The following is a 25,997-nucleotide window of genomic DNA, read 5'->3' as shown; positions in this document are numbered from 1 at the left end:
CGTGCACATTCACTGACATGAAACAAATGTACATAGCCTGCCCCAAATGTACGCAACCGATTTTTTCTGAAGTACTAGTGGATATCGAAACGCTATACCCCCAGTGTGTAAGCTGCCAAACACTCGCTCGCGCCTAAGACATGGCCACAACAATGGAAACTAACCTCGCCGTAATGAAAGCCGTCACAGGCATGCTGTACACCGAGCTTCGAGATGCAATAGGGAGACATTACCCAGACATGTTCGACGTGAGGGCCTGGGAAATGGATTGTACTCTGCGGGGCTTAGGTACACAAAACAATTTGATGTTGTACCTAACCGTTATAAACACCATGGGCGTCAAGGACGAGTTTATCAATGAACTGATGAAAGTAGCATCACAGCAACAGGAAGGATTCGGTTCCTCCGCTGGCACAGTGAGCACCATAGCGCATGTAGATGACTACGACCTAGAATCCGATTCCACGTACGTGATGAGTTTGGCCTGCAACACTACACGGAGCTGCGTATTTGATCTCGAATGCGAGCATGGTGAGGATGTTGGAGACAACAGCAATGTCCCCGCGGTCTCTGATAATAATACAACACAGGACCAATCCAAAGCACACGAGGCGCCGGATGTGTTAGATGTGACAAGCATCTGTAAAAGACAAGGAGATGGACTGTCCCGGGCAGGAATGCCCAGACTCAGCCGAACAGGGCTTAGAGACTCTGACACCCGCATCTATCGCAGAGCAGGCTTCCGAACAGGGCTTAGAGACTCTGACACCCGCATCTAACATAAAGATCGACAGTGAAGAAGGACCAAAGACTGTCATGGATGATGATGATAATGATGATGATGATGATAATCACTGTCATGTGTTTGTTATAGACTGTGTGTAATCCCATTTGCAGGTAGTATATCTCACGTTGTTGGTGTTGCTTTTGTTTCACTGTACATACAATAAACTGTTTTTGTGTGATACCAAGCGCGTGTGATTATTGTACAACTTATGCTTTGTGTATCACGCACAACACGCCACGCTATTCCTTCACACATGGCATTATCAGCGTTGTGTAGTTGCAAACATGGATCTGAGTCAAGTGGACGACTGGAGCGGAGCGTATCATTTGACGGTGCGTTTGGCCCAACACACCTCTAACGTGCAACTCGTAGAATATTTTTGGTCGCACACGGTCAACATCGAGAAAGTGATACCAACAACGGTTATTCTCACAGAGCCGGGTGAGGATGGTCTCTATCGTATCCCACTGACCAAGGCGCAGTCCAGAGTCGGCAACTGTCTAATAATTCGGGTCGCGTACACAGAGAGCAAAAAGGACGATCGCGGTCTTATCACAGCCAAACACCTCACCGGCATGTACACGAACTCTAAGGGCCACGAAGTAAGGACGGTGAGCATCCTAGCAAGAGCACCGTGCGCATGGGTGAAACCGCACGTCCCGTCACACGTAATCGCAAATCCGTTTTTCGGGGACACGGTCGACGGTCATCGCCCGGAGTCGATCGTATCTAGGATATACTCCGCCGCGGACATGGAATTTAGGAACTTGCTATTTCACGTAAATGGCGAGGACAAAGACATGTACATAGCAGAACTTGTCAGAGATACGCTGTCTAGGCTGGCGGCTCCTTTGGCGTTCAAAGTCGTGTACGAGCAAAGCAGACTGAACCTAGAGCAACTGCGTCGCGAAACGTCACGAGTCGCCGACGGTACTTCTTTCATCGAACCCGAAAGGGACCTGTGGGGCACATCCGTATTATGGACACTGTCTAGCGACATAACACCCGTGGCATGTACGACTGTTAACCAACACGACCTACGGCCCATGCGCGCAGCTAGAGAGTCCGCTAAACGATCCGCTCTAGGTTGGGTGGAAGTGGAACTGACACGCACTGGTCTAGCGATATCGAAGCACGTATCGCAAGCCGTCGCCCGGGAGGTCATAGACGCTCCGTACTGGGCCGTGATACTGACGGCTTTGTGCTGCGGAGCGCTCGACGGTTGGTGCAGTGCGACGGAAAAACTGTTGGGTAGCCTTAAGGTCGACATGACAGTACGGTCGCGTTAAAGAGCTCTGTCAATGGTGCGGGCACGACTACCGCGATATGCCAATAGCCTGCCCCGCAGAACCCAAGAGAGTTTTGGCCGTGACGCAGATTGACAAAGTGCTCTTCGGTGACCTGTGTACGTCTCTGTGCGCTAGAGTGTTTTCGACACACTCGTCTTCCGAAAATGGACACGCGTATGCGAGAACCCAAGGACCAGGACGATGCCTTAATCACAAGCGCCCCTACACCACGAGCCTCGAGGAGGAATGGGAAAACGAGCACCGCAGCCGCCGGAGTGCAGCAGAAGAAGAGAGAGGATCAACGGCGCAAAAGCAAGTCGAATGCACGTCGGACCAAGAAGACAATCCAGACCTCCGCTGCGGACACGGCGACGACACGTCAACAACACACAGGGCACACTACAGCGAGCGAGGCGAGTGCCACAACCACGAGCAAACGTACCCGCGTGCGAAAAGACAGAAAAGACAGAACAAGCCGCCGAAGAACGAGCCCGACCCCGGCTGGTGGATGTGGCAAAAACGGTACCGAGACCACGCGCACGGACGAACAGGAGGCGTCCAGTCGCGAAAACACAGAGTCTGGGAACTGTACGGGGAAAGCTGGGAAGCCGCACAGGAGTCGAGTGAAAAATCGACCTCCGTTCAGTGCTGGCGAAGATTCTCGTGTCGCTCTGTTGGATATCATGTCAAGACTCTTCCATTCGGACACCCAGACGGACCCCTCGCCATCTGAGGAGACTGTCGATGACACACAAAGGCCTTCGCCGGCACACGCGATAACGAGTACGCTCAGGGGAATGACAGAGACTTTCGCCGAGTTGACTAGATGGTTAGAGTCATTCGAAACAACCGATGCTCGTGAGATTATAGGCTTCGATTTGGCTATGGAAATATGCGGTTGTTATGACATGACGATCCGCAGATTAGAGAACTGTGTAACAACGGGCTTGTTCTCGGAGTGTAGGCACATGAAGAGCTTAGCTGATATACCCCTGGCGGACAATGTAATAGCTTGTTGCACAAGACTGTGTGCAGAAAATATAGCCATCGAGACCACGGATTTCGACGCCATCACCGAGCATGCCCGCGAGAACGATTGTGGTCTCTGTGAGAAATTGTTGTCCATCGTGCAGCGATTGAAACCCGTCCCGTCACAAAATATACCCGACACCAGTGATAAGTTGACGCGGCGCTTCCAAGCGCTGGTAGAGTTGGTAATCCAGCTCACGACTGTCATCGTAAACACTACCGACGAACTCACACGTACAACGGTGACATGCAAACAACTAGAGGCCGATAAAACAAAGCTAGCCAACGTGTTATCGGCCAAAGAGGAAGATCTCCAGTCACAAGCTGAAGAGCACAAACTGACCTCCGATAGTCGAATTCGAGATCTGGCCGCGGAAGTCGATGAACACAAAGTCATGGTTCGGAAAGTGACGCAGATGCACGAGAAGTACAAGCGAACAAGCGAAGACGGCAGACAGAGGCTTGTGCAGGAATTAGAAAAAACTAAAAAGGACACCCATGACGTTAAGAGAGAGTTCCTTTCACTCGAAAAAGACAGCGACCGAGCTAAAGCTCATCACAAGGCGTCGATAGATAATCTCAGCCACAGGTTAGAGAAACTTGTAGTCGACAACACACAGTCGCTGCAGAAGAGGGAGATTGAAATCCAAACCGTCTCTGAGGAATGTGAGTCGCTGCAGACCAGCCTGAGTTGTCTGAAAAAACAGAACGTTACACTGAACAAAGAGCTAACAGAGAAAGTCAAATACATTTCCAATCTCGAGCGTTCACTCGAGATCGCGAAGGCCGAGGTTGATCACATGGAAGCTAAAGCAACTGAAATGGACACATTGGCATCGTCGATCTGCGTGTTGTCTACCGCACTAGATGTGGACCTAAGACGCATGCAGCCTAATGGCATACTTCCTGTGATCCGCGACAAGACCGAGGCGTCGGCATTGCGGCTACGACAGTTGCTTAAGCAAACTTGTGTGGTCCGCGAAGACACAAGAGACGCAATCACGCATGCGACATATAACACCGACATAGTGTTTGACTTGTATGAGAGTGTGCTAACGGAAGCGATTTGGTCACTTGGTACGGAACAGGCCCCCATGGATGTCAGCGTGGCTAGTAGGCGCCGAATTAAGCGTAAGCATGCCTCTGTCAACATAAAACACGACAAGCAAAGGAAATGTGAATCATGGGCCCAACCACTAAAGCCCAAGATCGAATCGACGAGCGTTGGGTCTGAATTAAAGAATGAAACAACATTCTCTGATCCCACTACGTGTATCGCTGGTAAAGCTGAGAGAAAGAGTGCAGGTTTCACACTGGAAATCAGTGGCCGATTCAAAAAAAAGTACATCGGTATACCGAGTTGTATAGTACAAAAGGTGTTTCGTGTGTATACTAAGGTCATACTTGTGAACTTGGGATCGGAGTCTCCGCTATCGTGTCTTTACGAGATGCTGGCACCTGATGACGACCCACACCGTGACACACCCAGTCAAACCGCATCATGTCATTGTGCACAATTCGCTTCCCTGGCAGAAAGATATCAGGTCAGTGTGCTGGTATGCTGGTCTCCCTGTGGCATCTCCGAACTGTACGGTGTGAATCCCACGAGCGAGGGTGTGTATATAATAGTGGTCGAAAGCGGCAAATCAGGCCTGGATTCAAGCCTCGAACTTGTGAAAAGTTATTACATTATGGCCGGTGGAAACAACATGGACAAATACACTTATAACCTAGTGGACATGGGGTCCCTGACTACAGACTTACCGGCGGACCGGCGCTTTATACATAATAGCAGCATGCTGTGCGTGGGACCGGTGGTCAATGTGCCTATCGAGCGTCATGTCACAAACACAGATGTCATGACGGTTAAAACCTGTAATATTGTGTTGAATGGATCTGAATGAAACTCACACAGACATTTTGTATGTACACATGGTTTATTGATGAATAAAACAATATCTGATACACGTACACCAAGGCTTCTTTACTGTGAGTACTTCCCAATAACCGATCATCCAACATGTACATGCTATATGTACATTCTCAGAACTTTTTTAACACAGTGGGCACAGACTTTACAGGTAGTATCACAAGAAACACAGCACACATGACCGCAATCCGACAGCCAACACTTGTCCTTTCCACATAATGTGCAACTCCTGGAGGTCACGCCTGTGGTTGTGATGCTTTTCTTGCCAACGTGTTGCTTGCAAAGAGGACATGTGATCAGCATGTCCTCTTTGTTTCCCAAAGAGGTTATGCACGCTTGGCAACAAAGGTGGCCACACTCTAGGTAGACATCACTTTCCTCTCGGCAGACCGTGCATTCGTAAGGGTATGTGAACATGTGATCCTCATCAGGTGGGGCCGTTCTCGTACCTACCGAGCATACGAAACAACTGTAAGTAACTATGACACACACACACACACACACACACACACACACACACACACACACACACACACACACACACAGAGAGAGCCTTACCCACAATGCACAGCTGATTGTGCTGCCACTGACAAATGGGTGTCTCGCCCGAAATGGGGACATCTGCTGCATCCAGGATATGGCCGTCATCGTAAGATGCGGAGAGTCGACAATCAATGAGAAACCGACCATCGTTCCTCAGCACATCGGTGACCGTGGACAGCGGGTCGCTGTAATATAGCACGGTGGGTAACGTTGGGTTGGAGTCCTCTTCGGCTAGATCATCGTCCAGGAGCGCCGCGCCTCTCGGTACATTCTGTGTAGATGATGTCCATGTCATGGTCAGTCAAGGCTATACAGGGAGAGTTGGATGACAGTGACATGGTGTCGTTCCACACCGTATCACAATGTATGTCATATCTCTTCAGCAGGTCTCGGATACACATAGGTTCATCGCATCGGATTTGCAGCAACTTAGTATCACCCGACTGGCTTTTGACGAGGAGAGTCACGCTGTGGGGCTCCTGCACAGGGGGATACATTGGAATGATATTATTATTATTATCATCATCATCATCATTATTGTTATTATGTAAACACACATAGCTTACAGTGGGTTAACAGACACCACGAAACAAAAATAAAACCACCTTACATGTTTACAATGCAGCTGAAAGATAGTGTGAGAATCACAGGCGGTTGTTTTGGCATCCTTTGTCCAACCCTTAGCAGTGACAAGGGCGTCGCAGTCATTCACGTGCTTGTAGAACGAGGTGCCAGAGCATGGAGTCGTCAGTATAATGTACCTATGTGACGCTGTTTTGCTTGCGTCTACATAGGAGTCGAGGATCGTATCAAACGAACCCTCCGTCATAACGACACAACTAGCGTCCACCCACAGATTTGTTGCTCGGCGTAGCAGTTGTTTCTTGATGACATCAGCCGACAGGGTGTTGATTTGCATGCACACTATCGATAAATGTTGAGTTGGTAATTGATAGGATTCTGTGTCCCATCTTGTCAGACTCCACTTTCTAACACCTGAATCCTCGGGCGACCACACATTAATGTGAGCTTTAGGTTCCCAGCACCATCGAATGGCTAATGTTATGTACTCCATGGTTGTCAGCCAGCGAAGAGTGGGGGTGGTGGTGGTGGAGAGACAGCCTGTGGTGGTGTTTTCGTTTGTTGCAGTACAAAAGAGTCTAGCTGAAAACACACTGTGTTACCTCTAAACTACGATACTTAAATGTATCTGGGGTTGAGCAGCTGACCCACAGCTCCGAGGCAGCCGACCCACAGCTCCGAGGCAGCCGACCCACAGCTCCGAGGCAGCCGACCCACAGCTCCGAGGCAGCCGACCCACAGCTCCGAGCCAGCCGACCCACAGCTCCGAGCCAGCCGACCTGGCTACTGTCGCTCTCGGTCGGGGGTGTAATCTCATTGTGATGAACGTATAATGATCGCATCGCACATTCTCAGTGGAGCATTGAAAATATGGCCATGTTAAGCTGGTTATCCTTGTGGTTGTTGATGTGCGCTCCAATCCTGTCTTTGTCTCTTGTCTCAAAAGGTTTCTAGTCACTCCTAAAACACCATTGTGTATGTGAATGTCTGTGAAGTCGCTTTAATGTTGTTTGTTTCCTGGCTGAAAAGAATGTAGTGTTATAACCTTTATGTGAATAACTAACCAAATGTGTTTCTCTCCTTTAGCTGACACATACGTAACAGCGATATGTGGACAAGACGTGGTTCTTCGCTGTCAGAATACTACAGCGAGTCCAATTACCCCGATGGAGTGGAAGAAACTGGTCCTATCTGATTATCGCCTGTACTTCTTTAGCCACCAACGTTGTTCCGACAACTATCAATGTGCTACATTTGGAGGGCGTGTGGAGCTGCTCGATCAATCCCTGAGAGACGGGAATGTGTCTGTACTTCTAAGGAACGTTAGTCCAGCCGACACAGGGCTGTATACATGTCTGATGATAACCAGAAATGCAACAATCAATAAAAGTCGCAAAGTGTTTGAGAGACGTATCAACCTCACAGTCTCAGAGTGCACAAAGGCTCCTTCTTCACACTCTCCACAAGCCAGAGGTCGCCCTGGTATAATAGCCTCCCTGATCCTGTTGCTGACCGTCATCGCCATGTTGTGTGGTGTAGTGTGGATCCGCAAAAACAAGAAACATAAGACCCCTGATGGTGAAACGTGTTCCAATGTATGAGTCTGACCACGTAATGAAATGTATCTGTACCAAGGTTTGTGCATAGGTGCTTGTTGGTATCATTTATGGAAAAGGAAAACACTGACAAGGGCAAATAAAGTACTGCAATGTGTAATGGTTGTCTTTTTATTGTCACATACAGTCAAACACCACGCTTTACACCCATGTCTACACGACCGAAGCCCCCGGTTTAGGAGTTACAATCTCCAACATGTCCAACGGAGAATCGTTCTCGCATAAGTGCACTTTTCTATAATAATACAGCAAACCTAGCATGTGCAATGCTATTCCCATGCGGTGCGCCAAGGTTTGCGCCGAGGTACTTGTTGGTATCATGTATCAAAATAAAGACGCTGCGCAGAAATTTATAATGGTGTTTTTGTTTATTGTGAAATACAGGTAATCACACAACACTCTTTATATACCAGTCATAATGGTAAACCTCATGTCTACACAACCGAAGCCCCCACTGAGGGAATAGACACAATCTCCAACAAGTTTTTGGGGTCGTCGGTGAAGATGCCGAAGACGTGCAGGTTGTACACGGCCAGAATCAGCGAGATGCTGGCCTTGGTGTCGTCGGGTACCGTAGGGCATCCAAAGAGGTATCTGAGCGCACGCACCTTCCCCGCGGTGGATTTATATATGTGATATAGCATATATTCTTCATCGGGTAAGATCAGCTGTTCCTGAACCATGATGTCGACTGCGTCATCAACAGTCGTGATTTTGTCCAGGAAGCTGCCTTCTCTGACTGCACGTTGGAAGCTAGGCAGCGTCGAGCCGATCATGCGCTCTGCAGCGTCGGTTAACTTCAATTGTGTCAGTTTTCGTTCTGCGGAGATATACACATGAGTATACAATCAAAAAAGTGTTTGTCGGACACGATGTTAATTACAACGAAAAAGAAGTACAGTACCTGTCTTCCCCCTCGGTCCCCGTTCCACCAACTCCTGGTACAAGTAGGGATTGATGTGACCGACCAATGACAGTAACACTTTGGCTCGGACCTCATCCTCCATGCTGTATTCGACTAGGGCTTGGAGGCGATGCACATAGTTTGGTATATCCGTCATATCTGGTGTGTCTGGGAGCTCACTCGTGTATCTGTCGAAAATACTTTTGGTTAGGTAAACGCACCGCTCTGCAATGTCATGTTGCCACGAGCTCAGTCGTTCCACAGCCATAACGGTACCTTATGTGACGATAGGAGTGTTTATACGTCAGTGGTAAAGTTACAATTACATATATATCAATACCTACTCTCGATTACTCGTACAACTTTAGGACAGCTTTATCCGACAATGAAAGGGGTTATCACCAGATCCACACAGTGGCCGACCCACAGCTCCGAGCCAGCCGACCCACAGCTCCGAGCCAGCCGACCCACAGCTCCGAGCCAGCCGACCTACAGCTCCGAGCCAGCCGACCGAGACGCAGCAGTAGCCATGAGTGTCCAACTGCCAACTGTTCTCCCGTAAGTACACCGCGTAATAATACAGCAAACCTATCATTCTAAAGCGTATCCACATTCGGGTTGATAAGAATGAGCGTGTACAAACTGCAATCGTACAGGCACGACATCATCGAAGGTTGCTGGTGCTATGAACCTGTAATATACAAGGAGTTCATTTATCATTACCCGGACACCGAGTTATCCAGGGCCCTCGAGACCCAGGACGCCGTTGAGGACATGTGGGCAGAAGGCGTGATCCTGACCGAGGAATACGAAGAGCTTGTTCTCGCAACCAATATGTCGTGTCAGGAAAACACAATTCGCAAGATGCTTAGTGATCCAGACATACCAGTTGCTACAAAGCACAGTATTGGCCTGATACTCATGTCACATAACATGGACATATACGGACTGACGGACGAATGGAAAGGCTATAAAGTGTTTCGAGCTACAGACTCGTAGACTGCGCACCGTAACCAGTGAAATGTATATGTGTCGCTCCCGATGTTATTGTGAATGTGAATGTTGACAACAGCAAATAAAATCAAGGTGATACATACAAGGTTTATGTGGTTTCTTTTATTAATGTGGTCCAGATCCAACGTTTATGGTCACAATTCATGTAGGTACACACTGTATGTTACACAAAGAACAATCTTACTAGGTTTAACATTGCTTTCATAAGCACCGTAGCCGGTGTTGTCGTTGTTGTATGTTACACACATCACAGCTCAATTGTGGACACGCTTCACTGAATCCCATTTCATCTCTGGCGTTCTGGATATCAAAACAAAAAGTCTGGATACCATGATAAAAGTGGAAACATACTGTTATCGTGTGGTGTTTTACACTGTTGTATTTGTGTTGAAAACTCAATCATACACTGCAGAGTTCCAACTATAAGTGTGCCCAATAGGGTGACAGTCGTAACAGCATACAAGATGATAGTCACTTGGACCCCCGCTATCTTTCGCTCGCCGATTGTACGCACTTGGTCACAGTTAGTTATGGGTTCTTCACGATTAGGTGTATCGGAGATGACATTGTCGGCATGCGACACAGTAAGCACAATGGTAGTCTGTGTAGCTGGTCTTTTGTTTAGTTGCCTAACTATATATATATATATATATATATATATATATATATATATATATATATATATATATATATATATATATATATATATATATATATTGGGATTATATATATATATATATATCAAGACGGCAAAGATTCGTTCTTGGCAGCCTACGGATTGTACATAGCTTTCTCTGTGGTCGTTATAGTTGGGATAGCCAGCTGCGTGTGCTGTGTGCTATGCTGCAGGATGTGCTTGAAAAAGAAGAAAAGGGTCAACGTGGACTATAACTTGCAGCAGCACAATCCGCAAGAAATGACAGGGCTGTAAGAAATGATAATGCTGAATATTGCGTGTTACAATTGGTTTTGTATTCCATATAAAGCATGCCAATGGTCATGAAGTATATTGTGTGTGCCATGTACTAGTACGCGATGGTACTCTTGTGTTTTCGTATCATGTTTGTATACAACGGAGGGCAATGCGATGAACATTGTAGCCTGGGGAGGAAGATTTAGTCTTATTTGGTTGTATCATACATACAGCCTGACGTATTACATGTAATCACCAGTGTCACTGTTTATATTGTTGTGCATGTACCCCTATGCAATAACGGGTCGAATTTTACACTATATTTTATGCTGTGTTTTTATACTGTTACATTTTGTATTGTTGTCAATGCACTCCCATGCAATCAGCGGTTACGTTGTTATACTGTTGCGGTGAAGAATGTAAAATAAAGCAGAGTCCTATGAAAACAATGTGTTGTATACACAGATGTCATGGTTTACGGTCTATGCTATTTTCTAGAAAATAAAGTGCAGTAACAATCAACGGTGGTCTGTTACCACCACCGTACAACACACGCATGTCGTCCGATGTTGTTAGCCATCCGAGATTCATTCGGTCCTCAGAAAGTCTCGACCACAACCGTTGCAGTTTCTCTGCTAATGTACAAGTTAGAAAAGAAACAAGCCATGGTCAGTTGAAAAAAAAAAGTTTAATGTTTTGTCGTAACACACGCAAACAGAATAACTGATACAACACTCCATCTGGGACACTTGCTGTCGACAGATACACGTAAACACTACAGTAGAGGTTTTATTGAAACATAGATCATTTCTTGAGACATACACGCATACGAGGCACTGTGTATCAAACTCCAGATGTCTCATCTTGTAGCCCGTTGTGTTGTGGTCAACGATCGGTTTGGTTTGCATTTTGTCCAGTCCTCCGTTTTTGTACGATACACGCCACCACCAGACACAAAGCGACAGTGCACAAACACGCCATTGTTGACATTAAGAGCAAAACAGCGTTCGGCCAGCCAAGTACGCGAAGAGTTTGGCGATCCCCCACTCGCCAGTGTTTGACAACGCGATACCCCGTTACTTCCTCCAACACCTCGCAGGTGAAGTTCCCCGTGTCAGATGGTAAGATATCCACAGCGATCCGTCTTTGAAACGTGTCGTCGTTGTTTGGGAGAGTGTCAAACACCTTAAGACCGTCGTCAGTATCGAGAACTCGGCCGTTTCTCATCAGCCTCATCGCAGGCGTGTTTGTGGAGAAACCAGAGGCCAGACATATCAATGTGAGAGTAGTGGCGCTTGCCTTCCGCGTAAACACGTACATGTCAGGGACGGTTGCCCTTTCTCTGAGTTCCTGTGTGCTGTATCCAACAAACCTGGTCAACCAGTCGATACACTCGCCGCGCAAGTACTGGATGTTGTATTCCGTGAATATGGTCGCACCATCGTAAGCGTACTTATCCACCCCGCCGACAAACCGCAGCCTCTCCTCAGTGGGGTTCGTTTCCCCGTAACATCCGTGTAACCACTGTAGAACATGTAGATCCCCCTCGGACACGGAGTGCCCCATCCGAGTCATCATGAGATCTAGTTTAACGCCAAACCATTTCTGCTCGTCGAGTAGACGCTGCGTGCCCTTATCCAAGTAGTCAGTAGTCAAGTGTTGTCTAGCCCAGTTTGTTGTGGGGGTTTTCTGTGGGGTGTCAGTGTCAAAACGGTCAAAGGGTTTACCATCCATTAAACTTATTGCTGTAAACTTGTGTGCACCCGGCAATCCAAGGTCTTTGGACAGCGCTGTACAAATGTAGATCAGCGAATGAGTTGCCGAATTCACTGTCAGTATACGTGTGACAAAGTACAAAAACACATACCGCACGGCCATCGTAAGAGCTACCTCAATCATGTGCGGTGTGCAAATGCAAGTGAGTCCACCAACGCTCCCACTGTTCGGGCAAATAAACTCGCCAACGTTTCGGCCAGCTCACAACAAAGCTCGCTATCCGACCGACAATCCCACACCGGCTGCCCCGTTCCACATCCACCGCATATACCCCAGCTAAGACCTAGCCATCCCCACGTGTGTCGGTCTTTGTGAGAAATGATCGCTGTAACTGAGAGGTATCTTACTTTATAGTTGTACAATGTGTGTGACTGTGTATATAAGTACAGCACGGTAAACGCAGAAGCGGGGTGCGCGTGTTTCGCCACAATGGAGTAAGTCAGTTTGTGGTGTTAGAAGAGCGGACGGCTGGAGTGAAATGAGAGTCCCACACATAACAACAACATGTAACATTTCATGTAGGTTTATTATTACAAGCAGTATGCCGATAACAAGCCGATACAATACAATACAGTTCACACTTTGCCCCCCGTTCTACTGTTCGGGGTACCAGAGCCTAAGAGTTGCGGCCTTTCGCCTCGCATCCGTGTCGTTGGTCTTGCACCACAGAAGACAATCGCTGCCGTTCAGTTCCGTCCGAAAGACCTCTCCCAGACGCGGCATCGCTGCCATCCGCTCGTTGACTAGCCGTCCAAAGTCACCGCGTTCGCCCTCACTTGTGGTAACACATAAAAGTTTGTCCTGCACGACTTCATATTCGCAGTCATCATAGGTGGTCTCGGGGTTGCGCCTGTCACCCCTCAAGCCAGGCTGCTCGACGACCCATCTCGATCCAAAGTAATCCCTGTAAGCAAGCCATAGCTGTCGAGCGAGCGCTTCTGCGTCCGCCGCCGCCTCGCCCTCGTCTTCTAACAGCAGGGTCATACCAGATCCCACCGCGGCCACTCTGTCCACGTACACGTACCAACGAGCCCATCCGACCAGCAAAGCCTTGAGTTTGCAATCAAGCCAAAAGTGCACCATGTGAAATCCGTCGAGGCACAGCACACTCAGGTCTCGTAGGTCCATAAAGTCTACGTAATTGGGCGCCATATCACCCCATTCCTCCGGGTACTTGATCCTCTCTATCATATTGCCAGACAACATGTGTATCTTCATGATGTCGTCGGCCCAAGGGCTATACACCGTCCAAGGCTTCGTCATTTCTCCGCCGGGGAACACCGACCTCGGGTGCGTTAAACGTATGCTGTGCACTTGCGGCATCACTGGCTTTGCTCTGCTGCTGCTGCTGCTGCTGCTGCGTTATACACCGACACTGTCACAGAGTGAGCTTCACTGTCTTGCAATGTTATATTGCTATCAACATTGTGATGCGATCAGAAAAAGACACACATCGTGTCAGGTTTTATTACAGTCGACATTTGGATATGATGAAAAAAAAACACAACAGCAATACAATTAAGCGTGAAGCATAGAGTGTGACACGACGACAGGCTGCTCGGTACAATAGCCGCGGTCCAATCTGTCGATTCTTCTACTGTTTGCGGGTAGTACCACAGCCCAATCGTCGATGCCTTTCGCTTCTCATCAGCGGCGTTGGTGTGACACCGCAGAAGACACTCTCCTTCGTGACGTTCGGTCCGATAAACCTCGCCCATACGCGGCATCACGGTCATCCGATTGTCAACCACTCGTCCAAAGTCACATCCCAGCTTTTCTAGTGCTATTCACGATGAATGCACAAAGAATGCTCAGCCGCTCGATGTCTTTTAGCGAAAGAGAACGATTTTAGAGGAAAACCCATGTACTGACACAATGAAGACCAAGTGTCATAGTCTGACTACTAGCCACTTTCCCCGTGCCCCACATCGACATACGTGGCTCACAATGGACTCGTTCGATCGCAACGACAAGAATAATAATAATAATAATAATAGTAGGATCCGCCTCTCCCAAACAGACCACGGGACGCTCGAAGAGTATGTACAGGAGGAGCGATCGACACGGGCAGCAACACAGCGCCCCGAACCAGTGCAGGGCTCACCCGAGAAGTACTGGGACAGATACAAAAGAAAGGCAGCGGTTCAAGCCGTCGCTCCGTTCGACAAGACGTGCATATGCACCGCGTGTAACGCTGCAAACAGCGCCCGCTACGCCTCCGATGTAGCCCATGAAACACCACAGCGCACAACAAACACAGCGAGACTCGTATTCCAGCACTACGAATGGATTTTCGATCCACCGCAACCAAGGAACCACCATCACGATTAATCGACAGTCGCAGCTATCCCCACCAACAAAGCACCTCGCCAAAGCGGTGGAACGGGACAGCGGACGTCGAGTAAACCACCATCACGACCATGTGTTCTACCATGTGTTTGTTTCGTCTGTCACACAAGTTAGTGTCTATGTCGACCGAGCGCCCCATCGAGAAATGCACAGAAACGGTCGCACACAGCGCACAACATCGGTGCGATCGACAAGCCCGATGGATACCCCAGGTATCCCCCAGGTATCCCCCAGGTATCCCCAGGTATCCCCGCGAGCCCCGCCTTTCCGTCCGCGGCCGTGATCCGCCCAGCTGAAACAGCAGCGTTTTCACGCAGGCTCTATGGCGCGCGGCCAACGGAGGCCGCTGTTAACCCTGATGCACCCGCCAGGGGGAGAGCGTCGGGGTTGGGGGGATGCGGGTCCCCCCCCGCGGAGGGACGGAGGGATGGAATGAGGAGGTCGGGGGATGCGGGTCCCCCCCGCGGAGGGACGGAGGGATGGAATGAGGAGGTCGGGGTCGCGAGATCCCCCCCCCCGAGTGGATGAGAGAGAGAGAGAGAGAGAGAGAGAGAGAGAGAGAGAGAGATCGGTGGTCGAGAAACACCCCGGCGAAAGCACAGCGTGTCGCGTGGCGAGACGATAAGAGCGTGGATGGCGGGTACTAAGTGTGTCGGGGTTTGGTTACGGAGGCGGCATCCAGGCGCGGGCTGTACTACAACAACAGCTCTGGCAACAAGGTGCCAACGTGAAAGAAGAAGACGAAGAAGAAGAAGACAATGTCACGCACCAGACCGTGGGAGCCAAAGAGCACAAAGGTCGGTACAGGTGGACCGCTTTCACCGGCAGTGTCATCATCGTCCTCCTCCTCCTCCTCCTCCCGCTCACCATCACCGTCGCCATCGCCATCGCCATCGCCATCGCCAGCGCGTTTGGCGTACGCGGGGTGGACTGCGGTTGCTCCGTTGTTGCGACCGGCCACGTTTCGTTATCGAGGGCTAGGGGTCGAGGAAGACCAAGAGCAGCAGCAGCAGCAGCAGCAGCAGCAGCAGCAACAAGAGGAGGAGAACTCGGAGGAGGAGGAGGAGCAGGAGGAAGAGGAGCAAGAGGCCGAGGGGGACGACAACGACACGACGGCCCGAACGCTCGCAGACGAGGAGCGCTACCGGGAGGATCGGGAGGAAGAGACCGAGGAAGAGGAGCAAGAGGCCGAGGGGGACGACGACACGACAGCCTGAACGCTCGCAGACGAGGAGCGCTACCGGGAGGATCGGGAGTCGGACGAAAACGATGAGGCGGCGGACCACCAAGGGTACGCGGCCACAGAGGATCAGGGTTGCGAAATGCCGTTGCAACTTTGCCAGGACGGCGGCTCGCAAGGCGAGCCGAAAGGCCGAGACGAAGACGAAGAAGCAGGCGCTGAACCGGGGTGGGGGGCTTCGGAGCTGTGGCAAGAGGACGCCGGCCGTGCTGCAGGTGGCGTTCATGATCTTGGGCGCGATCGCCGCCACGGCGCTGTCGGCGAAACTCGCGATGCAGATGTAGCCGATGATTATGACGAAGAAGAAGAAGAAGAAGAAGAAGAAGAAGAAGACGACAAAGACGAAGAAGACGAAGACGACGAAGACTAAGAAGACAAAGACTGTGGAGGAGGAGGAGAAGAAGAAGAAAAAGAAGAAGAAGAAGAAGAAGAAGAAGACCTCGACCCGCGAGGACGAGGAGGCCCCACCGAAGAGGCCGTGGCGGCGGCGCGAGACGAGGCCTCCTCGTTCATGGCCTACTTCCCGCCGGAGATCGAGGACTCAGTGATCGCCATGACCAACCTGGAAGCGGACAGGCGCAGGCCCGCCATCGACGGATGGAAACCCATGGGCCGCGTCGAGTTCCGAGCCTACGTGGGGCTGCTCGTGCTCGCCGGCGTGTACAGGTCCCGGGGAGAGGCCTACGAGAGCCTGTGGGACGCCGAGAGCGGCAGGTCCGTGTTCAGAGCCACGATGCCGCTCAAGACCTTTCGAGCCTACTCGAGGACGCTGCGCTGCGACGACAGAGAGACCAGACCAGCCAGGCGAGGCGATAGCAGCTACGACAAACTGGCCCCCATCAGAGCCGTGTGGGACGAGTGGTGCGCGAGGTTGCCCGCCATGTACCGCCCGGGACTGGAGGTCACCGTCGACGAGAGGCTGGTGCCGTTCAGAGGTACGTGGTGTGTGTGTGTGTGTGTGTGTGTGTGTGTGTGTGTTGCGTGCGGATGAGAGGAGGAAGAGGAGGGGGGACGACGACAACACTAGCTTTCTGCTATTGTCGTCGTCGGGTTCTGAGTTGCTGCTTTTACATGACTTTATCGTCCACGCTTGCACGTGTGTTCTCTGTCAAACTCACGTCCCCCTTCTCTCTCTCTCTCTCTCTCTCCTCCCTCCATCTCTCTCCATCTCTCCATCTCTCTCTCTCTCTCTCTCCATCTCTCTCTCTCTCTCTCTCTCTCTCTCTCTCTCCCTCCATCTCTCCATCTCTCTCTCTCTCTCCATCTCTCTCTCTCTCTCTCTCTCCATCTCTCCATCTCTCTCTCTCTCTCTCTCTCTCTCTCTCTCCATCTCTCCATCTCTCCATCAGGAAGGTGTCCGTTCAGACAGTACATGCCCAGCAAACCGGCCAGGTACGGGATCAAGATATGGGTGGCGTGCGACGCGCGTTCCAGCTACGCGTGGAAGATGCAAGTCTACACTGGCAAGCCCGACAAGCGCGGCCCTCCCGAAAAGCACCTGGCCACTCGAGTGGTCGTGGACCTCACCGAGGGATTGACGCCGGGATGCAACGTCACCTGCGACAACCTTTTCACCTCGCGCGAGCTCGCCGACAGGCTCTATCGCGAAAGAGGCCACACCGTGCTGGGCACTCTGCGATCGAACAGGCCCGAGATCCCCAGAGAGCTGCGCTGCGTCAAGGGCAGGGCCGTGGGCTCCGTCGAATCCGTAGTACTCGGCGGCTGTTCCGCGGGACGAGGAGGAGGAGGAGGAGGAGGAGGAGGAGGAGGACGAGGGCCCGACACGATTATCCTCTCCTACGTGGCAAAGAAGAACAAGAACGTGCTGCTCCTCACCACCGCTCCTCGCTACCACCGCCACCATCGCTCCGGTCCCGAGCCCCGGCTTTGCCGCCGCATCGGCAACAGCAACAGCATCGGCGTCAGCAGCAGCAGCAACAGAAGCAGTGACAGCAGAAGCGGCGGCGGCGGCAGCGCAAAACTGCCCTTGGTGCTGCATTACAACCGCACCAAGGGAGGCGTCGACAACCTGGACAAGGTCGCGAGCATGTACAGCTGCAGGAGAAAGACCTGCAGGTGGCCCGTGGCCCTTTTCCACAACATGGTCGACGTGGCGGCCTACAACGCGTTTGTGCTCTGGAGGGAAATTCACCCCGACTGGATGGCGGGCAAGCTCAACAAGCGAAGGCTCTTCCTCGAGCGACTGGGCAAAGCGCTCGCGCGCCCCATGCTCGAAGCCAGGGCGTTAGCGCGAGGAGGAGGAGGAGGAGGAGGAGGAGGAAGAAGAGGAAGAGCCGCGGCCCGAGGTGCTGCCGCCGAGGCCGACGCGGATGCTCGTACTACACGTGCCGCCGCTGCCGCCGGCAGCTAATAACGCTACGGTACCACGCGACTCCTCTCCGGTCAAGAGGCGAAGGTGCCGCGTGTGTCCCAGGAGCAAAGACGTCAAGACCAAGATCCTGTGCCACGAGTGCCGAGTGCACGTGTGCACCAACTGCGCCGTCACGTACTGTCCCAACTGCGCCGCTTCTTCTTCCCGCGCCGCCGCCGCCGCTCCCCAGACGCCACCGACGTCGTAATAACACGAGCGCCCCACGGGGGGCCCTGGCGACCCCAACCCCATCTTCATCATCCTCCTCATCCTCATCCTCATCCTTATCCTCATCACCATAACACACATATGCCCCGAGGGGGTCCTAGCGACCCCATCATCATCATCATCATCATCATCCTCCTCATCCTCATCCTCCTCATCCTCCTCATCCTCATCCTTATCCTCATCACCATAACACACATATGCCCCGAGGGGGTCCTAGCGACCCCATCATCATCATCATCATCCTCATCATCCTCATCCTCCTCATCATCCTCATCCTCATCCTCATCCTCATCACCATAACACACATATGCCCCGAGGGGGTCCTAGCGACCCCATCATCATCATCATCCTCATCCTCCTCATCCTCCTCATCAATACCATCCTAATAACAACACACACGCCCCTCGGGGGGGGGTCACCACGACCCACACCCCGAGAACAGGCGGGCGCACAAGGGTTAAAATGTGTTTCTTAAAGCTTTCAGCTTTGAGGTCGGTTTCACAGTGAGCGCTCTGTTTCTATACAGTCTTAAATTTAGCGCAACTAATCCCACAAGTTATCCACTTACTTTTTATAACCTTCTTCCATAAAAATGTAATTATTTAGAGCTGTTAGTTTTGGTGTTCATGAAAAAAACTGAAACAATCAAAGAGTGAATGTCATAAAAGCCAATACTAAGATGTTAGTTTTGAAGCAACGTCTCACACAGGAGAGCAATTTTAAATGAATTTACTTTGAAGTCCGTGTTAGACTTAATTAATTTTTTTTCTGTACAGTTTTAACAACAATGATGAGACCTAGTGTTTACATAAAAGCTTTTACAATTTTTTGATAGATGTGTAGTTTTTTAAAAGTAATTATTGGTTAAAATCAGTAGCAATCTTTATTGGATAGAGAAAAAAAATCAAATTAATACAAGAAAAAATAACTCAATAAAGAAAAGTAATACATGACCGAAAAAACACAAATTGCAATTGTGTTGAGGTAAAATATTTACATGTGATGGTCTTGTGTTCTACATCAGTGAGGTACTAGCAAACTAACTGTAAAATAAACATCTAATCACTGTTTCACAAGAAGCTGATGAAGACATCATTGTTCAAGTCCTTCAACCAGACTATAACTCTGTCTAAACAAATCATCTCTTTTAACGGGGTGCGGCCATGATATGGTATCTGCAGGGCACATTAATAAAACTGCTGTTTTCAGGAATGAGGTTTATACTGTCAGGGCCTCCAGCACAGGAAAAAGTGAAATCCTGCAGCAATGATACTATGAAAATAAAAAGCTCCATACGGGCCAGAGACTCGCCAACACAGTTTCTCTTCCCTGTAGAGATACACAATGGACTCTGATTAAAAATAATTTCTTTTCACTGTAAATATCAAGATATTTGGGAAAAAAATTCTTCTTTTGCATGATTGAACATGCAAAAGAACTGGATGATCAATAACTGTGTGTTGACTCTTTACCTGCAGAGAATGGCATGAATGCAGGACTTTTCTTAAAGTTGCCATTATTGTCCAAGAAGTGCTGGGGATTGAAGGACCTGGGAGTGGCCCATTGCTTTTCCTCTTGTAGCACAGAGTGCAACAGCAGAATAATTACAGTGTCCTATTCAAAACATATATCTTGTTAGTGTTGCTGCTTTCAACATTATTCTCTGACTTGATATACAATAGATTCTGTAATACACATGATATCTTGGAATTGAGAATACCTTTGGGATTGTATAACCCCTGAAGGATATATCATTCAGTGCGTAGTGAGGGAGGCTGAGAGGGAGATTGTCAAGAAAACGCTGCACTTCATGGATGACAGCAAGTGAAAAAGGGAGGGACTTCCTGTCCTCCATCCTGGGACAACGGCCTTTTCCAATAACAGTGTCAATCTCTTGCTGCATTTTCTCTGGACACAGCAAAGCAGAAACTATTACCACTCTGATCTGTTTTTACGCCCACCAAGGGACGTATTCCTAACCATAATGTATTAGTATTGAATGTATTATAAAGTAAATTCACAGTCTTACCTTGTTTTTGGGGGTATTTAATAAGCACGTTAAGAGCATATCTCAGGGCGGAGCTGGTGGTCTGTGTTCCAGCCAGAAACAGAGTCATTATTGTAGAGATCAAATTGTCATAGTGGAACTCAGTTGTGGAAATCTCCTTTTCCTGAGAGAAGAAAGTTGTCATTGTTTTTCTGTGCTTCTCTGTACTTTGATGTGTCTCTCTTTATATTTTTTCTCTTTCTGTCTGTGTGAGAGTATATTTGTGTGTGCATCTAGATCCGTTCTGGCTTCTAGCCCTTTGTTTCTGCACACCTGAGGTGAATAATCTCATCTGTTTGTCATCAGTTATTATCTTACCGTTATATCTTACTTTAATAGACTTTACCCATGTTCAGTGTCAATGTTCCCTCTAAGCTGCGCAAATGCGCACTGCTGGCACGGTCTCTGCGCACAGAAATTCTGCGTTGCGCACAAAAAAATCTAACCTGAATTGAAATTAAAATTAATACTTTAACAATTCTGTTTTGCAGTGTTAGTCAGTAAGTGACTGGCTGCTCTCATATGGGAACGATGCCACCTTATCCCATAGTCCAGCCAATAATGCGTATATGCGCAGCCAATCAACGTCATTGACAGGCTATGACAGCGTCCTTATGTGCCGACCAAAGCGGCGTGGCTGATGTGGAGTTAAGCCCCATTAATGACAACGTGTACAACCATTGGAGATGTGAGTGTGGCAGGATGAATGTTATTCCTCGGTTCAACCCACTTTCAGCCTGGCGCATTAGGGGCGCTAGTATAAATAGTGGCCATTTGTGTTACGGCCCGGGGCCTTGGAGGGAGTGAGACTGCCTTTTTGTTTATGCAAATCCAAGTGTGCTAGGACTCGTGGAGGATTGGCTGCTGGGAGTCCTGTGCCAGCCTTCTTTTATGCAGATCTCAATGTGCCAAGAAGGTGACAATTCACAGAGGAGTGTTTAAAATCATTCATAGCAAGATTAGGAAATTTTTAGCACTTTAGATTATATTAATTGCCCAGATTAATAAACACAGTATTTGTAGTTTTGAGCTTTCTTTGATAAATTATGCTTAAGTTTTCCAACCTGGTTGATTCGAATAAGGAAGGAGTCTATGTAGTCTCGTGGGGAGCTGGGGTCCAATGTGTCTTTGTGTTCTTGGATCTTCATCATGATAAACTTTCTCACTTCTTCATACTCTGCAAAAATCTTTTGATGGGGGCCAGGAAGATGGTCCATGAGTTTCGGAAAGAGGTTGTACATCTGTTGTAAAGAAACATAGCAACATACATTCTTGTGAAGAGACAATGATACATCTTCTGTGTTTGGGTCATTTTTACAGTATGATTTTCTATAGACGTATATACTCTTATACAAAATATGAAAACCAAATTAAAAAGCATTTCTATTTAATTTTTAATTTACCTGACCCACAGGGCTGCTGTTAACCTTTTCTATTTGAAATAATATGTTAAGAAGGCGTAAGAACTGCTTGTCTTCATAGCTGAACCGTTGACCAAAAACCAGGCAGCAGATCACGTTAGACACAGTACAGCTCAATAAGAATGTGGGGTCAAATGGTGCACCTGCAAGAGAAGGGGAATCATCTGTCTAATTAACTAAAGACTTCAGTTTAGTTATGACATGCCCACACTTCCAACTTTCCCACTGTTTAGTCAGTTTTTTAATGAGATTTGAAGAGTATGTTTGTTGGCACATGGCTTTCCCAAATAACAGTTTTCATGCATTTGAATGTGTTTTCTGAGATCAGTTATTGTGCATCCTGTTGTGTTAACAACCTGAAGCTCACAAAAACACTGTTTTAGTAGATCATATTGGGTTTTTTGGGTGGCTGTGGTGGGTGTCAATTCAGTACTGGAAAATAATAGGTTAGTGGCATTAGCCCACTGTGGTATGCTTCTATCTTGCTAAACTTAAGACTGATTATTTTCAATTAGTATAATAGTGTCCTGTAATGTTTAGGGCATGTGAAATGACCTTTCAGCACCTGAAACTATACCTTTTAATTTATGTATGTGAGCCCTCATATGTTCACTCTCTTCTTGGATCCATTCTTCCATCCCCTTGCGTCCCATCCCAAAGTCTCTTAGAGTGGTCAGTGTGAAGCGTCGCAGCTGACGCCAGCGTTCCCCATTACTGCTCCCTAAACCTGAAAGATTAAACCACTTACCAAAGTAATGGAAGAGAAGCCATGCTGATTTATGAAAGAATTAAAGCACTAGGAAACAAAATCACTTGTGCCTTGACAAAGACAACATATTTGAGTGATCATGCTTTACCATATTTCTTGTTAGGGTTGTGTAGTAATGGAGTTGGTGCTCTGCCTGTGAAGTCATCTGCTTGATCCACCAAGGCTTCTTTCACAGCATCATATCCTACCAGAACTACTGTCCGCTGCCAGCCTAGGTATACTGTCATCACTGGCCCATAGGTTTCACTGAACTAAAGATATGTAAAATGATTTATAATAAACTAATAATAATAAACTTTATTTATAAAGCACACTAAAAAACCAAGGGTATACCGAGGTGCTTGACAAAAAATAAAAAAGGAAAAAGGAGATGGGAGGGAAAAGAGAAAGGACATGGCACGTATATATTATAAAACCTTGACAATTGTTACGAACTTGCATGTTCATGTGTTTGTTTTGTGCAGGTGTTATGTCTTTTTATGTTAATTTAGCTGTGCCAGGGCCCTGCTCCGATTGGTGCGTGGATACACTGCATCGACGTGACTGGTTTCAGCTGGAGGACCCGCCCATTAAAAGGAGGCTGGAGTGCTACAGCCAGAGAGGTCCTCGCGTTTCTCCTCATGACCCAGCAGTATTCCTGTGGCAGCCGCTGGCTGCAGTGCGCTTGGAAGTTGTGGAAGTGGACTGGGTAGGAGTGAGCTGCCGTTTCTTTTGATCACCCGTTTTTCTCCTGTTTTGAGTTAGTTAAGGAGGTTAGACTCTGTCTTTATTTTTGACTTTGTTTTGGTAAGGTCAGGGGTGCGGGATTTGTGTAGATTTGTTTCGTTTATTGTTTTGGCCTTGGCTCACCCTGAAGTGTTGACACTCCCGTTTTGGTTCCTTTTTCTCACATTGTAAATAAATCACATTGAATCTAAAGGATTTGTTTCTTGTGGCTGCTTGGGTCTTGGGGGGGAAGCGAGTGCCTCACTCATGTTATTGCCTGGCCCTAGACGGGTCGTAACACAATAATAATATATAAAGTAGTTAACAAGCATAACGGATAAAAATGTACCAACGCACACCAAATGTTAACTAGGTGAAAAAGCAAGATTAAATAAATAAGTCTTCAGCCGTGATTTAAACAGTGGCATAGAGTCAGATGCCTGGATATCAACAGGAAGATTGTTCCATAAGACTGGGGCAGCTACAGCAAACGCACGGTCACCGCGAGATTTATTTGAATCATTTAAATTAAATAAATCATTTATTTAAATGAACATTCATCTTAAGTTTTGTCTAAATGCCAACATGCTGTTAAAGTTAAATTTGGTGTGTTTATAAAAAGTGTGCCAGTCCCCTGAATTTACGAGAAAAAATATTGTACAATTTAAAAAACCACACAAATATTTAAAAAAGTGAACTCTTACCTTAACAAAGCTTTTAAAAGGTGCTTTTTTGTCTATCTGTAGAAGGTTTCCTATGAGAGGAAGTGCAGTGGGTCCTGGAGGCAAATGCCAGTTCCTTTTGTGTTTTATATTAAACATCCACAGCAGAGCTAAGATTAAACCTGCCAAGATGACAGTTGCACAAGATTCCATCCTGCTCTATATAATATAAAAACTATAAAATAACACACAAAAATACAGCAGCAAGTCAAGGAACTAGAAGCAAAAAGAAATTTCAACAAGACTCAGGGTTATGAGAACTATGAAGTTCACACTACAGCTGCACAAAGAAAGCTACAAAGAGCCCTGTTGAAAGAAGAACTGAAAGACAATATAAATTGGGATTAAGACTGCAAAGTCTAACTAAGAGTAAAACTATACTAACAGAACAGGATAAATCAAACTGTAATAAAAACAGAACTTAATATGCCAGCAACCCAAAAGCCTGGCTCCAAGACCCAGGACAGTCACACACACATATATATATAGTCACTGTTCTTTAGGAGATCTGTTTATATTTAACAGGGAGTTTGCGTAAGCATGGAATATGACACTGGTGGGCTTACTGATTAATCACTCTTCTTAGTTAACCTTCAATTTATTATGTTTTTTTTGCTGTGAAACATTTTGTTATTCGGCTTGGACTCGGGCAGGGGGTCTCTATCTGTGATGCAGGGAGTGAGGCTGTGTTGTCTCTGGAGTGTCAGGGGTGACATGACACCCTAGCAAATTGGAAAAAGTAAACATTATTATATAACAGAAATAAACAGTCTACAACTGGAACAGGAATCTAACAAATTAGCAGTGAGAAACATAGAAAACACAATTTGTTTTGATATTGGGGCGACCGTGGCTCAGGGGGTCTGTAACCGGAAAGTCGCCGGTTCGATCCCTGGATCCCTGTCCTGGTCGTTGTGTCCTTGGGCAAGACACTTTACCCTACCGCCTACTGGTGTTGGCCAGAGGGGCCGATGGCGCAATATGGCAGCCTCGCCTCTGTCAGTCTGCCGCAGGGCAGCTGTGGCTACAACCGTAGCTTGCCTCCACCAGTGTGTGAATGCGAGAGTGAATGAATAGTGGCATTGAAAAGCGCTTTGGGTGCCTTGAAAAGCCCTATATAAATCCAATCCATTATTATTAAATGTTTTATTGCGGCTCCAAAACCAACAGCAGCGGCAGGCTAGACGACACACAACAATAAACACATTAAATGCACTTCTGAGCTATTTGTTCTTGCAATCATTTTTGATAGGTCTTTTGAGTTCTTTTGAATTCTTTTGAATTGAGTTCTGTCCTGCTCGGGGTCACAGACTTCTGCAAAAACTGTCTAATAGAGCTCTGGGTTGGTTTAGAGTGGTATACTGCAAGATGCTATAGATGCAGCAGCAGCAAAAGTTACAGTGGACACACTGGTATCTTCATTAATATCACACTCAAGTTACTGCGTTTTATCTTCCCATTGCACTGATGGGTGGACAGTTCTCAGGTGCTTGTGCAAGTTGTTTGTGGAGCCGGTTCTATATGATAACCTTTTCTTGCAGACGCTACACTCTGCCTATGTATTGTCAATAAATTGTGATGATGTTGTCTCTTGTTGTTGCCCCTGGCTCTCTTTCCCTCCCTCTCCCTCTTGCTCTGTTCCTGTGCTACTGCGAGTGTAACTACCGTATGGGCTCAAATTGTGGTCATAAATATTTTGTACTTGCAAATCAAATGCTTATTTGTGTACTGAGTTTTGTAACCTTGTAAACCAAAATATGTG

The 25,997-nt window shown here is 48.0% G+C and overlaps 3 protein-coding genes across 3 annotated transcripts; all 3 read right to left on the bottom strand.

The window, feature by feature from the left end:
• Positions 1-7,927: 7,927 nt before the first annotated feature.
• On the bottom strand, positions 7,928-9,401 carry LOC146503755 (uncharacterized). The gene is made up of 2 exons (XM_085130918.1): positions 8,681-9,401; positions 7,928-8,596 (listed from the first exon to the last, which is right to left on the bottom strand). Exons 1-2 carry the CDS (start codon positions 8,946-8,948, stop codon positions 8,211-8,213), a joined length of 654 nt encoding a protein of 217 aa, XP_084987044.1. The 5' UTR covers positions 8,949-9,401; the 3' UTR covers positions 7,928-8,210.
• A 1,231-nt stretch (positions 9,402-10,632) lies between these two features.
• LOC146503754 (BOLA class I histocompatibility antigen, alpha chain BL3-6-like) lies at positions 10,633-12,715 on the bottom strand. Its single transcript, XM_085130916.1, has one exon. It carries the CDS (start codon positions 12,504-12,506, stop codon positions 11,493-11,495), a length of 1,014 nt encoding a protein of 337 aa, XP_084987042.1. The 5' UTR covers positions 12,507-12,715; the 3' UTR covers positions 10,633-11,492.
• Positions 12,716-19,286: 6,571 nt separating this feature from the next.
• On the bottom strand, positions 19,287-24,844 carry LOC146503753 (cytochrome P450 2F3-like). Its single transcript, XM_085130896.1, has 9 exons — positions 24,218-24,844; positions 22,897-23,059; positions 22,617-22,766; positions 22,022-22,182; positions 21,683-21,859; positions 20,601-20,742; positions 20,292-20,479; positions 20,044-20,185; positions 19,287-19,900 (listed from the first exon to the last, which is right to left on the bottom strand). The coding sequence occupies exons 1-9, from the start codon at positions 24,386-24,388 to the stop codon at positions 19,719-19,721; spliced, it is 1,476 nt and encodes a 491-aa protein (XP_084987022.1). The 5' UTR covers positions 24,389-24,844; the 3' UTR covers positions 19,287-19,718.
• Positions 24,845-25,997: the final 1,153 nt, after the last annotated feature.

The sequence above is a fragment of the Neolamprologus multifasciatus genome, chromosome 14, assembly GCF_963576455.1.
Source record: "Neolamprologus multifasciatus chromosome 14, fNeoMul1.2, whole genome shotgun sequence".
Classification (NCBI taxonomy): domain Eukaryota; kingdom Metazoa; phylum Chordata; class Actinopteri; order Cichliformes; family Cichlidae; genus Neolamprologus; species Neolamprologus multifasciatus.
Note: the sequence above shows the minus strand (reverse complement) of the source record. Positions and strands in the feature narration are given on the sequence as shown.

Coding starts and splice junctions, on each gene's coding strand:
- LOC146503755 (XM_085130918.1), bottom strand. CDS start 8,948: ATGGCTGTGGAACGACTGAGCTCGTGGCAACATGACATTGCAGAGCGG. Junction 8,597..8,680: donor GGGACCGAGGGGGAAGACAG/GTACTGTACTTC, acceptor ATATCTCCGCAG/AACGAAAACTGACACAATTG.
- LOC146503754 (XM_085130916.1), bottom strand. CDS start 12,506: ATGATTGAGGTAGCTCTTACGATGGCCGTGCGGTATGTGTTTTTGTAC.
- LOC146503753 (XM_085130896.1), bottom strand. CDS start 24,388: ATGGAATCTTGTGCAACTGTCATCTTGGCAGGTTTAATCTTAGCTCTG. Junction 23,060..24,217: donor CTTTTAAAAGCTTTGTTAAG/GTAAGAGTTCAC, acceptor ACATATCTTTAG/TTCAGTGAAACCTATGGGCC. Junction 20,743..21,682: donor TCCTTATTCGAATCAACCAG/GTTGGAAAACTT, acceptor TTCTTCTCTCAG/GAAAAGGAGATTTCCACAAC.